The 13,639-nt window shown below is 46.4% G+C and overlaps 1 protein-coding gene across 2 annotated transcripts in view; it reads left to right on the forward strand.

The window, feature by feature from the left end:
* The window catches only part of AXIN1 (axin 1), a 76,653-nt gene that overhangs the window by 42,215 nt on the left and 20,799 nt on the right, over positions 1–13,639 (forward strand). For both annotated transcript variants that reach the window (XM_055805734.1, XM_055805733.1), the window contains exon 4: positions 6,693–6,789. In XM_055805734.1, the coding sequence (XP_055661709.1) occupies positions 6,693–6,789 (97 nt within the window). The remainder of the gene's footprint in view (positions 1–6,692; positions 6,790–13,639) is intronic.

Genomic DNA, 13,639 nt, shown 5'->3' on the forward strand with positions numbered 1-13,639 from the left:
TGTTTATATTGAACTAAAATAAATGAAGCTTGGTCGGAGTTCCTGCAGTGTTTCTTGCCAGATGCAAGAGGCATTTGAAATGTTGAATGGCTTTATAGTAAGTGATTTGAGATATAGTATCTTCTGAAAGTCAGACGGAGCTTTCTGATTACCTGGGTACTTCTCTTGAGGTTTTTTGCTGCCAAACTGTGCTCAGCCTGCAAATGCTTTTCAGTAGGACTGGTGACTGACCAGTTCTAGTTTATGTCTGGTGACCACTGCATTTTAACACAACTTGTACCAGTAAGCCCCTGCCAAATCTTCTCTGCTTTTTTCTAGTCCTGACCCTCATGACAGCGCCCTGTACCTCACCCATGAGATACCTTCCTTAAAGATAGTCTGCAAAGAGAGAAAAAAGGGTTTATGAGATTCTGTTGTGACTGCATCTCTGTGATGAAAAAAAGGATTTGAGGGAAAATATTCAGTGTTTGGTCTGGTTTTTAGTAGTGCAAATGCAAAGTGTGTTTCTGTAGAGCAGAAACCCTTTGATTCTTCAAGCGAAAGATGACAGGTTTACAGAATTAGGAGAGGGTTTTATTAACGGCAGTGCTGTAAACACAAAGTCCTCCAAGAGCCTCGTTTAGTGTCACTGTGAATGTCAGGAGCTGTCAGACCTTGTTGGAGAAACTTCCCAGCCTGTGTCATGGATGTTGTTAATAGGTGCTGCAACAGTTCCCCACCTGCCTTCCGTTAATACAGTGAGCTGGTGAGTGTGCGATATGCTAAGGGGGCTTCTGTCTCTGCTGCGGTGGCTCTGTGCGAGCAGGTAGCATGCTTGTCTCTGGCTCTGCGGGGGCTTGGGGCCATTTAGGAGCAGCTGTTGAGTCCGGTCTGCTCCCTACACCTTACACCTTATCCATCTCATGCTGCAGAATGGAGGAGGCCAAAGGGGCATGGGAGGTGGAGGATGCCCCTGGGACAGAGAGCTGTAGAGGACCGCTAATTAAAGGCTCCATTTGATACAAATCCAGCTGCTTAGCCACATCCTTCCGTGATTCTTCATATTCATCAATTTATATGGAGTACTCTGAAGCTAGCAGGGGTCATGTAACTTCTTGTTATCAGGAGAGACAGCTGTAAGAACTCTTCAAAATTAATTAGCTTTTAACACTTCTACCAGTCCAGCAGGCTCATGGAGTTGCGCTGATGGTTATACCTGCAATAAGTTGTGATCATTTATGCCAGAGTTCTTCACCCTCCTAATTTTTATTTCAGTAGCCATAATTTATTTCTTTTGCAGGCAGAATGATTTCTGTTTGACCATCCTATGCATTCTTTTTTTCTTTGCTCCTTTTTCCTTTAGGCACGTTATCTCTCCTATGCCCACCACAGGCTGCTTCTAGGACTTTAATTACCATTGATACATGTGATGCCTTCTGTTAATAACTAACCCGATCTCAGTGGTTCATTTTAAGTAAGTCTCAAAAATCATAAGGGTAAAGCTGTGATCTTTGTTTCTGCGCATCTCAAACTGAATACATGCAGATTGATCCCCAAACTGGGATTCTGGACATACAGCCTTGACCTTTGGCTTACGAAGACTCTGTTTTCAGAGTTTCTTTTCTGTTTTCTTTGCTCTTCATTTCATTCTTTAAAACTCCAGTACCAGGTTTTGTTCGGTTTTTACATGGCATTGCTGAACCTATCTGCCTCCTGAGTTTCAAAGGAATTTTTGCAGAATTGCTCAAGGCAGCAAAAATGAAGAACAACCAGACGCAAGTTAAAGAAGGGACTCCTGCTGCTTGACAAGACTTACATGTCTCGGTGCTTTGAATTTAGGCCTCCTCTGAGGAAAGTGGCAATAAAAGCCTCGTTTGCTGATGAGTGAGGTTCTTCCCTGTGTGTGATGTTTACATACAGCAGTCAAGCTCAATAATGAAATCTGGCTTCTGCTCCAAGGCAGCACGTGAACGGGGTGTGATCCCAAGGCAGAAACCTCTGTGACCCTCCATCAGAGGAGAATGTGTCCGGACAATCAGGACGCAAGCATCGGCTAATTGAGGAGCGTTAATAAACTGGGAAAGCAGGCGGGTGCACAGAGAGCATGGCTGGATGCAAGGCTTGCTCTTGCAGTGTTGGCCAACTCAAGTCGGTGGAGAAGGCGGACACACCGAGCGGTTGCTTGTACTCTGATGTATTGCGGTTATCACCAGCTCCCTTCCAAGCTCTGATATTGATCATGGCAGCGCAGGGTTTGGATGTGGCTGCATGCACAGCCCAGCACAGCCCAGCTGTGCAAAGCCACTAGCAAAGACCTGGGCAATGCTCTGGCCAGCTGGCCTCCTGAGCTGGGACGAAGGGAGGCAGGCACAGGCTTTTCAGGAGCTCCCAGCTCAGTGAAGTGTTTTTTAAAATAATTTCTGTGGTACCAGCTACAAGCACGCTTGCCTAAAAGACAGACTTTCAACAGGATGTCTTTCCAAGCACTGGTAAATATTATTGAAATGGGTTGAATTTATGTAACAAGTGTTATCAGTCCCTGTTGTTGGAGAGGTTTGCTTTCTGAGTGGCTTAAAAAACATTGCTCTTAAATGCCTGTGTTCCACTGATTATTTTTCAGTCTTCCTGTGTCATATGAATTCCTCTGCGCTTGTAGGCAAAACAGCTCCAGTCCTCTCCGCTGAAACCTGTTTTTATAATCGGCACGGCAGCTGTGTTGTTTTAGCTGGTTTGCGTGGAGGCAAGGTCTGGAGAGGACACGGTGAAAGGCTCCGGCGAGCACTGGCCCAGCAAGTGTGCCGTGGCCGCAGGTGGGGCTGAGTCGCTCACCGCTGGTGTTCGGCGGTGGGTCAGTGGTGGGTCGGGGCTTTGGGGCTCTGCCTCCCCCCTGGGCTGCCTAGAGCCTGCCCCAGGCTTGCAGCAGCATTTCCAGTGCAGCCCTGAACTTCTCTTGCTGTCTCAAATAACCCCTGCACACAGATAGCATCTTTCCCAAGTGGAGGAGACAGCCTCTGGGTGGGAGGGGTTGTCACAACAGGGATGCTCAGGGGAAATTAAGGCAGCTGTAGGTAGGAAGGCAACAGGCAGAAGCTGAAATGCACTAAATTGCCATGTAATGTTCTAATTCAGATGCAGAAACGCCTTAGGTCCATGTCTGTCTTCTCTTTGTTTCTGCAAGAGCTTACATGGGGGATACAAGAGATAATGTCTCCTCTTCAGCCCAGTGTTGTGGTCCAGCTAAACAACAATACCCCTTCCTCTGGGTCTTATCCTGTGGCTTGTCTTGGTTGGGAGACAGCTTTGTCTTTCCCCAGAGGCTTGGAAAGCCCTCCCGGTGCTGGTGGGCTTGGCCAGAGGGATGCTCCTTCTTCCCCAATTCCAGTCAAACCTGCCCCAGAGGAAGGATGGCCATTCCCTGAAGCAAAAGGGTTTAGGACAGTGGTTACTCTTTCAAAAAACCTTGCAGATTAAATATTATTCCTCAGATGACTGGCCTTTGTCCAAAATGCCTGGCGATTTTCCCATCATACGTCTTTGTGTGAGAAAGGTCTCTCAGTGACGGTGGTGCTTTGATAAGAGTAATTGGTGAAAAATATCAGTTTTGCTGTGGATTTGTTTCCTGTCTTTCCTACAGCCAGTGATCCAGAATGACCTGGAGTTCTGCTATATTTAAACAAGTTTAACACCCAAATGGTGATTTCCAACTTGTTAGGCTTAATGGTTGGGTTTGGAGGCTGTCTGCAGAGACAAGACAAAGACAGCCCTTATTAGAAGAGTCCAACTGTAGAGCCACAGCAAAACCTCCCTGCTCACCAGAGGCTCTTGCAGGTTGGTTCAGAGAGGAGAGGAAGCCCTCGTGTTTCCCCAGTAGCAAACCAGCTGCATTATCATTAAACAAACGGTAAAAATACTCTTGCTCCCCCCATTGCATTTCAGTGCAGAGCTTTCTGGTACTAAAGAAAATCGTGTGATGAAACAAGGAAAAACAGTTTGGGAAAGTTTTGTTTTAAAAGTAAATGTGCTCTCAAAAAGTTTTGATTTTATATATTTAATTTTATATATATATATATATATAATATATATATATAAAAAAAATTTCTCTATCTATTGAAAATATCTCAAAGCAAGCTACCTGACAAAAGGAAAACAAAAGTGCGGTATTGGTTTTTCCTTGCTTTCCCCCCATCTATTGAATAAGGTTTTGTTGGGATAAAATTAAAGTGCTTATCTTTGAATTTGCTTCCTCTGGTTGAGTTGGCACAGTACATTGAACGAAGGAATGTTCCAAGTTCAGAGGTGGCATTGGGGAATCTAGTTAAAATGACATCAAAGGCAGCACAGCGGGGCTGAACATGTGTTTGAAGCCGGATAGATTAGAGGCCATTATCAGCCTTTCGCTACTGTGCTGGGAACAAAAGTCGCTCTTTCCGCTGGGACTGCTGCTGGGGAGAATTAAAAAAAAAAAAAAAAAAGAGAGAGAGAGAAAGAAAGAAAAATTGCACCTTCTAATATAATGCCGCTTTTCCTGCGAATGACCGTGTGGCTTTAGCGTGCGAGTTGTGCTCTGGCACCCGGGTTTTGTGCAGTGGTTAAGCTGAAATGTTGTCTATCGATGCCGACCAGCAATGGCTAAAATAATCCCCCAGATTATTTCCACACACACCCTCCTGTAAAAATTGTCAGTTGTTTTGTTGCCATCAAGTCTGGAAAAAGCTGCATCGTGATGCAGTGAAAACTCTTTAACCATTGTGACTCTGAAGTTATTTTTCAAATGGAGGTTTGTCATTAAAGCAAATGAAGCCACCTAATGAAAGCTACCGTAATCACCTGTCTGTATAGCAGCGCTTGGGGGAATTGCTCTGCTCCTCTAACGTGTCAGCGGGGTGATGCTCCCAGACGTGCTCTTCCTCCTCCTGCATTACCTGCAGCCACTAGCCAGAGCTGTAATTAGCCTGGCTAATTTTCTGTTCTCTCATTTGTCTTCCTACTAAAAAGCACTTGTCATTAAACACAGGTTTTATTTTATTTGAATGGCGTTTCATTTTGAACGCCTGGGTTACTGCATGAAATTGTATTCTTCAGATGTAGTTTGGTGGCGATTCTGCCTGCACCCACGTTCCCGGGGAGCCAGCGCAGCAGCAGGCACGATGGAAATGGGCAAAGAGCTGCTGGTGACCATCCTTGCACAGGCTTGTAACTCAGGAGGTTTGCAGGCAAAGCGCCACTGTAAATGGTGTTTCCCTTGCCAAATGGCATCTCGGCTTTAAAACTCTCCTGGTTAAACTGTTTTATGTTCTCGAGAAGCAGCTATGCTTGGCAGTTGGGGAGGGGGTAGGTGCTAAGTACATTTGGCTTGTGCAAACATCGTGTGAGATGCATTGGGACTGGCTCATTTGCACTGCTCGGAGTGGTGCGGGGCTGGGAGGAGACAGTGCCAGTGCATGGAAGTTACTCGGTACTTTGGACAACGGAATCCCTCCGTTCATTTCCACCCATTTCTGTGGCACTGCACAGCCTTCCCAAGCAGTTGCTTTTACTGAATCGGGGAAATGTGTAAAATAAAAAAGGAAAGCTCCAAACTGCCGAGCTCCAGGCTGGCATTTGTTTTTGCATTCGTTGATTTTTCTCAAAATAATCCAGTGTCACCCGGAGATGGGCCTGTGTCCTTATCTCATAACTGGGCTCCACTTCACTCACATTCTCCTCATCCCTAGGTGTAAGCAAGGTGGTTGCAATGGCGAGAACAAAAACTCGTTTCCTTTCTTTGCCCAAAGTCATACTCAGCCAGTGGTGCTTTGCCGTTAGGGGGGGCTTAGCAGAGTCTGATGCCTCTGCCCCCCATTGCTGGGACCCGCACGTGCCCAGACCCCTGCCTTTGCTGTAGGGCTGCATGCAGCTCATCAGAGCAGGTCTGCAGTGTCCCCCAGCTTGCAGCAGAGCCACGGACCTGGTTCCCAGTCTGTCAGGACCCAGCATCGTTACCACCACTGTCTCTTCCTCTGCAGAGACCTCTGTCACTTTCAGCATGGGCACAAACCCGAGCAGAGCTGGTTCAGTTGGGTGTCGTGGCCCATGGCGTCCCTTCCTAACCTCATCCAGCCTCCTCTGGGGAGAGGCTAGGTTCTTCTGCACAGTAGCTCCAGTATTAAGCCCATAATTTCAGACTGAGCTAGAGATTGTCTTAAGAGCAGCAAAGCCTACCCCTTTGCTTTGATAAGCCATTTGAGAAGTTGTCACGCTCTCTTAAAAATATATACCTTGTTCCCTGACCAAGTTCCCCTTGGTGTAGATGCTCGCTGAGCTCCCACTCCTCCCCCCCCTCCTAGCCTGCCCTGTGGTTTACTGTGTACATTACGGGCTCTTTTATAGAAAGCAACCAACTATAAAAGGTACCAGGATGTGGTCCAAGTCCTTCTCCCTGCCCTCTGCCTAGGGCAGCGGTCGCAGGAGCCCTGCCTCGCTCTGCTCCTGGCAGATGCCATGTAAGTGCCCCCAGCACCCAGTGCCAGAGCATTACTGTTGTGAGGACCCGGGCGAGCATCATTCCCTGCATGGATTCCTCTTGCTCTGCTGCACTCGCCCTGGGCGTGCAAAGCCTTTCTCAAACGTAAAGGTGTTTCCTACCTGCCACTCTGCAGCAGTGAGACTTAAATGAGCATTATGTATCAGAGAAAGGCACTAAAGCAGAGCATGTTGTTGTTTTATTCCGGCAGAGATGGGATCCCACCGTACAGGCTCCGAAAGCAGCATCGCAGAGAGATGCAAGAAAGTGCCAAAGCAAATGGACGTGTGCCACTACCTCACATTCCTGTAAGTAGCATTGTCTCCTTCCCCAGAGATAAATATGCAGAACATGTGAGAGCTGTAGCGTACAGTTGCTCTTGCTTGCTTGAGTGTAACCCCCCTTAGCGCTGTATTCAGTTGGGGCTGTTTTATGATGGAAACACAGCATGCTAAGAAAGGGCTTGGTAGCCTTCTGCCAAACTCATCATCCAGGACTGCCTAAAGCACATAATTTTTCTTAACCATTCAGTCAGCAGCCAGTTGTTTCTCCCAGATGAGATTGGGAGCACTGGCAAGCAGATGATGTGCCCTTGGGTGAGCTGGAGGTGTTTGTGGAAGGTGTAGGAGGTCGCTGGACATGATGTAGCTCTCAGCTAAGGTCAGCTGGGGAGAAATGCAACAGTATTTCTGCACTGGGCAGCCAAAGGGAGCTGTAACCTGTTCTCAAGGACTCAGCAAAGCCCGCCTGGGGATGCAAGGCAGGAGAGCAAAGAAAGCGCAGGCTTAAGTATTTCATTTGCCTGATACTGTCTCCCCAGTTGCTCCAGGTAAGCAAACAGCTTTGGGAAGATGAGCATAACTGTTAGGGCTCTGCAGCACCATCTGCAGCTCCGCTTATTATTATTTTCTTTTTGTGAGCAGTTACAGGTGACATTTAATATCTAGCGGGGAAAAAAGGTGCTTCTTTCCCCTTTGGACAGCTGGACTCCAGCACAAATCAAATAGGGAGAAAAAAAGCCTCCATCTGCTTTTTCCAGAAGTGCCTTCAAACTTGACGCAGCTGTTCTCATCCTGCCTGCTCAAAGCAGCACAATACCAGCAGAAATACACCCTTGTTTTAATCTGATTTTTTAAAAAAAAATCACCACTCTTTGTTTTGCCTTTTAAATTAGATTATTTTCCTTAGATTTAAGAGGGTCTCCTGTGCTTTGATCACTGGGTTGACAATAAAAGCCCTGGCTGCAGACTCTCACTAGCCATCCTTGCTCAGTCACCTCTCTTTTCACACAGTTGCTTTCACAGTGTGGTCGCTGTTGAAAAGGCTGGCTGGGTGCCTTTTTATTTCACTTGATGCCGTTTTTACTGTAAGCGTGGCTTTGTTAGAGTTGGAGTTTGAAAGCCTGGCCTTTATTTTTTGTTGTTGTTGTTGTTGCTGTTCCCCAACAGTGGGAACTACTGAGTGAATATTCTCTGACTTCAAAGCTTGTCAGTGGCTTTACCTTTTGGATAAAAATAATAGTGGCTTTCTGTTGATCTTGCGCACTGGCAATGCCTCGATGAACTGCAGGTTATAAACTCAAGAGTATGGAGCATTAAATATGTATAGTGAGCTCTGCTTTAACGAACTTCCATCTGCCAAACATTTCTTTTGTTGAACTGAATAAGTGTCATTCCAGCAGCAGTTCCTTGCAGGCTAATTAGTTTTACTTAGCATTAAATTTTATCGACCTTTTTGGAAACCAGTTAAAAAAAGGGGGGGAGGAGGGGGGGAACACGGTTTAAATTGGCCACCTGCTGCTTATAATTTTTTATATTATCCTATTTATCTACACGGTCTTGTAGAATTACATATTCCTCCTAAACTACAGACAAGACGCTTCACAAGGATTTTCCTGTGAAACAGCCACTGTTCCCATTAGGTTCTGTGCTGTAATTTTAACTCCCAGGGAAAAAGGCATCTTGACGCCTGTTTATATGGGAGCAGAGGACTGAGAAGTTGAGTTAGTTCTAGTCTTTCTCCAGGGAATAAAAGTTTAGTTCAGACACTCTGGCACCTCCTGCCAGCCAATTACTGACACAGAATTGGCATCGACTTCAGAGAGGCACTGCTCTGCTCTCGCTTATCAATCAGCCAAGAAAGGAGAAGGTAATTAGACAATATGTTTTGACAACACCAGTGTAAAATGTTATAAAGTTAGTCTTTTAAAATCACCTCTAACTGCACACTTGCTGAATTAAACGTCCCCAATTAGCAAGGAGCCATGCAAATGTTTCTTCAAGTGTTGCTTTCCAAAGCTGGTGATTAGGCTATCTCGCAGCCCGTAGCTAAAGCGGTCTCCATCAGCCACCTGGGCCTGGTGGTTAGCATGCTTTTAAACATGTAGCAATGACGAAATTGCAACCTTTGAGTGAAGGGCTTTATGGACTCATATCTAACGAGTGTAGCCAGAGTCCATACTGATAGTGCTTGCAGAATGCATGGCATGTTTTCCTAGTGATAGTAGAGAACCTCCTACTTCCGAAAAGCCATTTCAGAAGTCCTTTAGAGACCTTACTGTTCCCTTACAAATGAGTTATGGAGCTATTACTCAAAATTCTGAAAGAACTTACATTGCTTTTAATAGCAGCACTTTTAGTTAGGTCCAGGAGCTATAAACTGTAGTGATTATATGTTCACAGGAGACAGCCCGCTAGTTTCAACAGCCATGCTGCCTCCAAATAATGAAGGCGTGTGCTGGTTTTGTAGGATGCCATGCCGTGCAGCAGGAGATCTTGGTGTGTGAATGGCTGTGTTCTGCATCTTCCACACTTACAAACTCACCAGTGCTCTGAGTTTGGAAAAGCTGTGTTTTGTGAAATGGCGCTCTGCCCAGGAATGCAGTGGGTGAAGATCTCTAGCAAGCAACAAGACCTTTGTTTTGTGCCTCTGGCAAGAACCCATTACACAGCAAGTGAGTGTTGCTTTTCATGTGGTTTTCCATCTCTCTCTTGGATTCGAGCAGAGTCTTGGAGCACCAAGGAAGGAAAGAGCAAGCGAGTTCCCAAAGGAAGGGCGAAAGCCCAGAGAATGCAGGGCCATACCTGTGCTGTTGCACTGTTTTTACCGCAGCTTTCTCATTCATCCATTCTCAGGGGACAATGGGAGATGCTCCTTTTTCCCAGCAAATTCAGAAAAATCCAGCCTCAAGCATTAAGACTTGGGATTCCTCTTTTTGTTTGTTTAACTGCATAAAGAAGCCACTTTGTGATGTTCTTGCTGTAGCTTGATCATCGGGTGGGAGCTCTTCTGTCCTTCCCCACAATCAAGGATGCTGCGAGGTGGCTTCCGTAGTGTTCTTGAGTGGAACAGAAGATTCTGAGTGACCACTCGGCTGTGCTGTACAGGTGAGGAGCGTATAGGAGGAGCCCTGGTCTCGTGCTGCCTGGATAACTACAGCCAAATGAGCTTTCTGCTCCTGCGAGTTGGGAACCTGCTCAGGATTCCCATCAGCCATTTTATGCCATTTTCCTCAAATGCCTTGCAGCAGCGGGACTTCTTGCTAATCCCTGAATGCTGCTAAAGTGGATGCTGAGATCCAGCTATCCATGAGCTCTGCCACAAGTGTTTCTGGTATGGAAACACCATTTATCCTTTAAAAATGTATGTCACAGAGGAATCTGGGAAACTTGGAGGTTCAGAAGTTCTTTTCTCCTGGCTTCTCTAGCCTGCCATCTTCCTTTCATTTCCAAGATTGACTTGTGATCTAACGTCAGCCACTCAGGCATCAAACCTCCTGTAGAAAAGGGAGATTTGGCCCAGTCAGATCTGTCAGAAATGGTTCAGCCCAACCCGTGGATCCCTGGGGCCGGTTAGAGACCTCTACCCAGTGATAACCTTGGAAAACTTCCTGTTTCAGCTTCGAGCAGCTGAGATTTATTCTTCCCAAGGGGAACCTGCAAACCGCAACGAGATTCTTCCCTTTCAGCCTTTTCATGTGTAGATCATAGCAAAACCACACATTTAGGATGCCAGTGTGTTCTGATCTGCAGCTTATTCCTCAAACCTCAGTTTCTCAGGGAAGGTAAAATCCATCAAAACCCAAGACTTGCATCTGCCTCATGGAACAAAATCCATGCAACTCCCATGCAGTCAGGTCCAAGAAAAAGAGAAAACGTGGTAGCAAGTGCTAAGTGGAACTACTGAAGAGCTTGTGTATCTTGCATGTTCTTAGCAGGCTGCTCCTTCCCAAAGGTACCAGACCTTCAACCACTTCACATGTCAAGGGCAATGTTGTGGTGATAGGTACCCCAAGAAATCCTTCCTTACATCTGTCACTAGGAAAGATTGCTCCATCCAGACCAGTTTAAGCAATTTTTTTCATGCCAACCCATCTGGCATTCAGCCTCCCATCTGTTGTCCTCTGCAGCCTCCCCAGCCCAGTTCGGTTTGGTTCTGGACAGACCCATCTGAACTAGTGACATTAAGTAAAAGTAGATAGATAATTAAATAAAACATTAGCTAAAACAGCTGCAGATAAAACAATTATTTAAAATGAAGTGCTTCCTTTCTGAATTGTTGACCCAGAATGTCCAGAGATCTCATTCTGGTCCAGACCTGAAGGGCTGAATCCTCAAAAACCAGCCAGCTCTCGGAGAGTGCTGCACTCTTTACTTGGAACAAAAGCATTTGGAGCCCTTCTGATTTCAGAACAATAAACAGCTTATTTACAACTCCCTTGGCAGGGCTCTGTAAGCCCATGGGAAGCCGGGCACAGGTTCGAAATCCTGAAGCCCTGAAGGATCCTCCTCTGGGCACAGGCTCAGCCTGGCTGGTTTTTGATGGAGCATGTCTTTCCTTCCGAAGTCAGGCCTGTCATTTGATAAAAGGTTCAAACACTTTGTTGTTGTAAGTCTTGTGAGCCAGGTCAATGCAGTCCATGTTTGCTGTCCAGGGAGATAGAAAGAGCCCTCTGCAGTTATCTGTATTGTTTCAGCACAGGGAATTTGCATTCGTTACTCTACAATGCTATTAGTTTTGGGGAAGTCTGAGTAGCTCATCCTTTGAGCTAGGAATAAAGTCAGACCCATGGCGATGTTCAGAGCATCATCCTGCTTGCCCACCTTTTGTGAGTCACCACTATGGGTATCCCACCAGGACAACGTATGGCACGTACAACTGGTATCCATGGGGTGAAGTGAGGTTTACTTCAGTCACATTGAACTTGGATGGTCAGAGAGACCTTTGCAGAGATGGCTTCGCAGGGGAGATCTGCATCTTGCACCCTCAGACAGGCTGCTGAGGACCTCTGCAAGCTGTTTTGCAGAGTGGAAAGCTCCAAGGGCAGGGCAATGGGTTTTGCACGTACAGCTGTTTATCAAAGAGAGAGGAAAACAAATTCATCCTAAAGATTCATGGGTTCGATTATTCTCATTTCTGTAGTTGAGCTTCAGTCACCTTCAGACTTTGAGAGACTGGATAAACATGCTGAAGTATTAGTTGTAAAAGACCAAAATCATAGTCTCTTGAGTTCCCTGGATACAGCAAGTGACCCTGAATGTCTTCAGATCCTCGTCAGAGACGGAGTTCTGGTCCATAAGCATTGCTTGGCCTGGAGGGAGCCACCTCATTGTAACAGAACTCGAACATGCAGGTTAGGAAGCTTCAGCCTTTGCACCCACTGCTGCTGGGGGCTTGGGAGAGGCTGATGGAGGATGCTGCATTGCATCAAAGGCTATGAAAATCAAGGGAAATTTTTTCCCAGTTCTGCTTTTCTATGCAAGCCGCTGTGGTAACTGCAATGGGGAGACCCGAGACTGTAACTGCTGAGCACTGAGCTGCATCTCATTAGGCTCATTAAATTTATAACGGAGCAGGTCTTGGTGCTGTTGTCGTATAAACAACCGCAGGGAGAGTTGGCATGTCTGACGTGGCAGAGGGAGTGAACACATCACTCGACGGGTTGTGACTTGTCCAGCAAGAGAGAGATTTCCCTCCTTGGGAATTGCTGCCTCTGCCTCACGAGATGGTTGGTGATGATCATGCATTTGGGGTTTCTGATGAAAGCAGACTCTCTTAGCCAGAAATGCTCCCCCAGGCTACGCAGGGGGAATGGGGAAACAGCATTTGGATCCTAGAAGCTCCTCAGGGAGTAACAGAGCAGCGACCAGCTCTGCCACATCTTCCCCCATGGTGGACCATGTCTGGGGCCCGTTTCTGGGCAGCACAAGGTCAAGGCACTGGGACAAAGCATGCTGCTTTGGCCCTTGTGCCAGTATTTCAAGACTAAATGTCGTTTTTCTTGATGAAAATCTTTTTCTGCAGTGTTTCTTTTAAATACAGGCCATTGATTTGCAGGGCAGGAGGTCATGGTGGCAGCAAAGATTTTGTCATCCCAGGGTGGGAGCCATGTGGTAGCTCCCACGTGTTATGCCTTCTCCAGCGGCTGCATCCCTGGATGAAGGGGATGGTTTGTTGGGGCTGTCCCCAGCTCGGATGGGTCAGTCCTGCCTGGGACAGCTTTAGGTGGAGCTGTTGGCCCTCTGCTTGTCACGGAAAACAAGTGGTAGAGCAGGTAGTCCTTTTTACCTGCAAAGCCACATCATGTCCACAGACGTCCCCAGGGAGGCTGCAGCCCAGCACCATCCAGGGTGGAAGAGAAGCTGACAGCAGCGAGTGCTGGAATTGAGATTTGCTGGCAGGGTTGGCTGGCTCCTGCTCTAAGCAAACAAAACGACCAGTGATTTAACTGAGACCTCTGTAACCCAACTTGGGTGTCTTGAAAGATGTCTTCAGCTTCTTGGGGCCATCAGTAGAATACTTGCTGCCTCTGGTTTTCTTCACCTGCCTTCCACTCAGCAGCTGGCAGAGAGAGAAAAAACAGTATGATTTGCATACTTTTGTTAGATTTTGAGGCAAAGTGTTATTTTAGGCTTCTGCATTGATCTTTTGGCTGGTCTGGGATAAATTCAGGTGGTCCCTCATCCTCCTTTAAAGATTTCAAGCTTGATGTCTACTTCTGGTGCTGCATTTGTTCTTTTGCTATGAATTATCTCATGTCTTCACATTTAATTTTATCTCTGGTCCTATACAGTGTAAATTTCTCTCATGTTGTATTGAAATATTTGAATGCAGGTATTTATACTGATGAATTTTCCATATATTTTTCCTCCAAATTAA

Source organism: Falco peregrinus, chromosome 5, assembly GCF_023634155.1.
Source record: "Falco peregrinus isolate bFalPer1 chromosome 5, bFalPer1.pri, whole genome shotgun sequence".
NCBI lineage: Eukaryota > Metazoa > Chordata > Aves > Falconiformes > Falconidae > Falco > Falco peregrinus.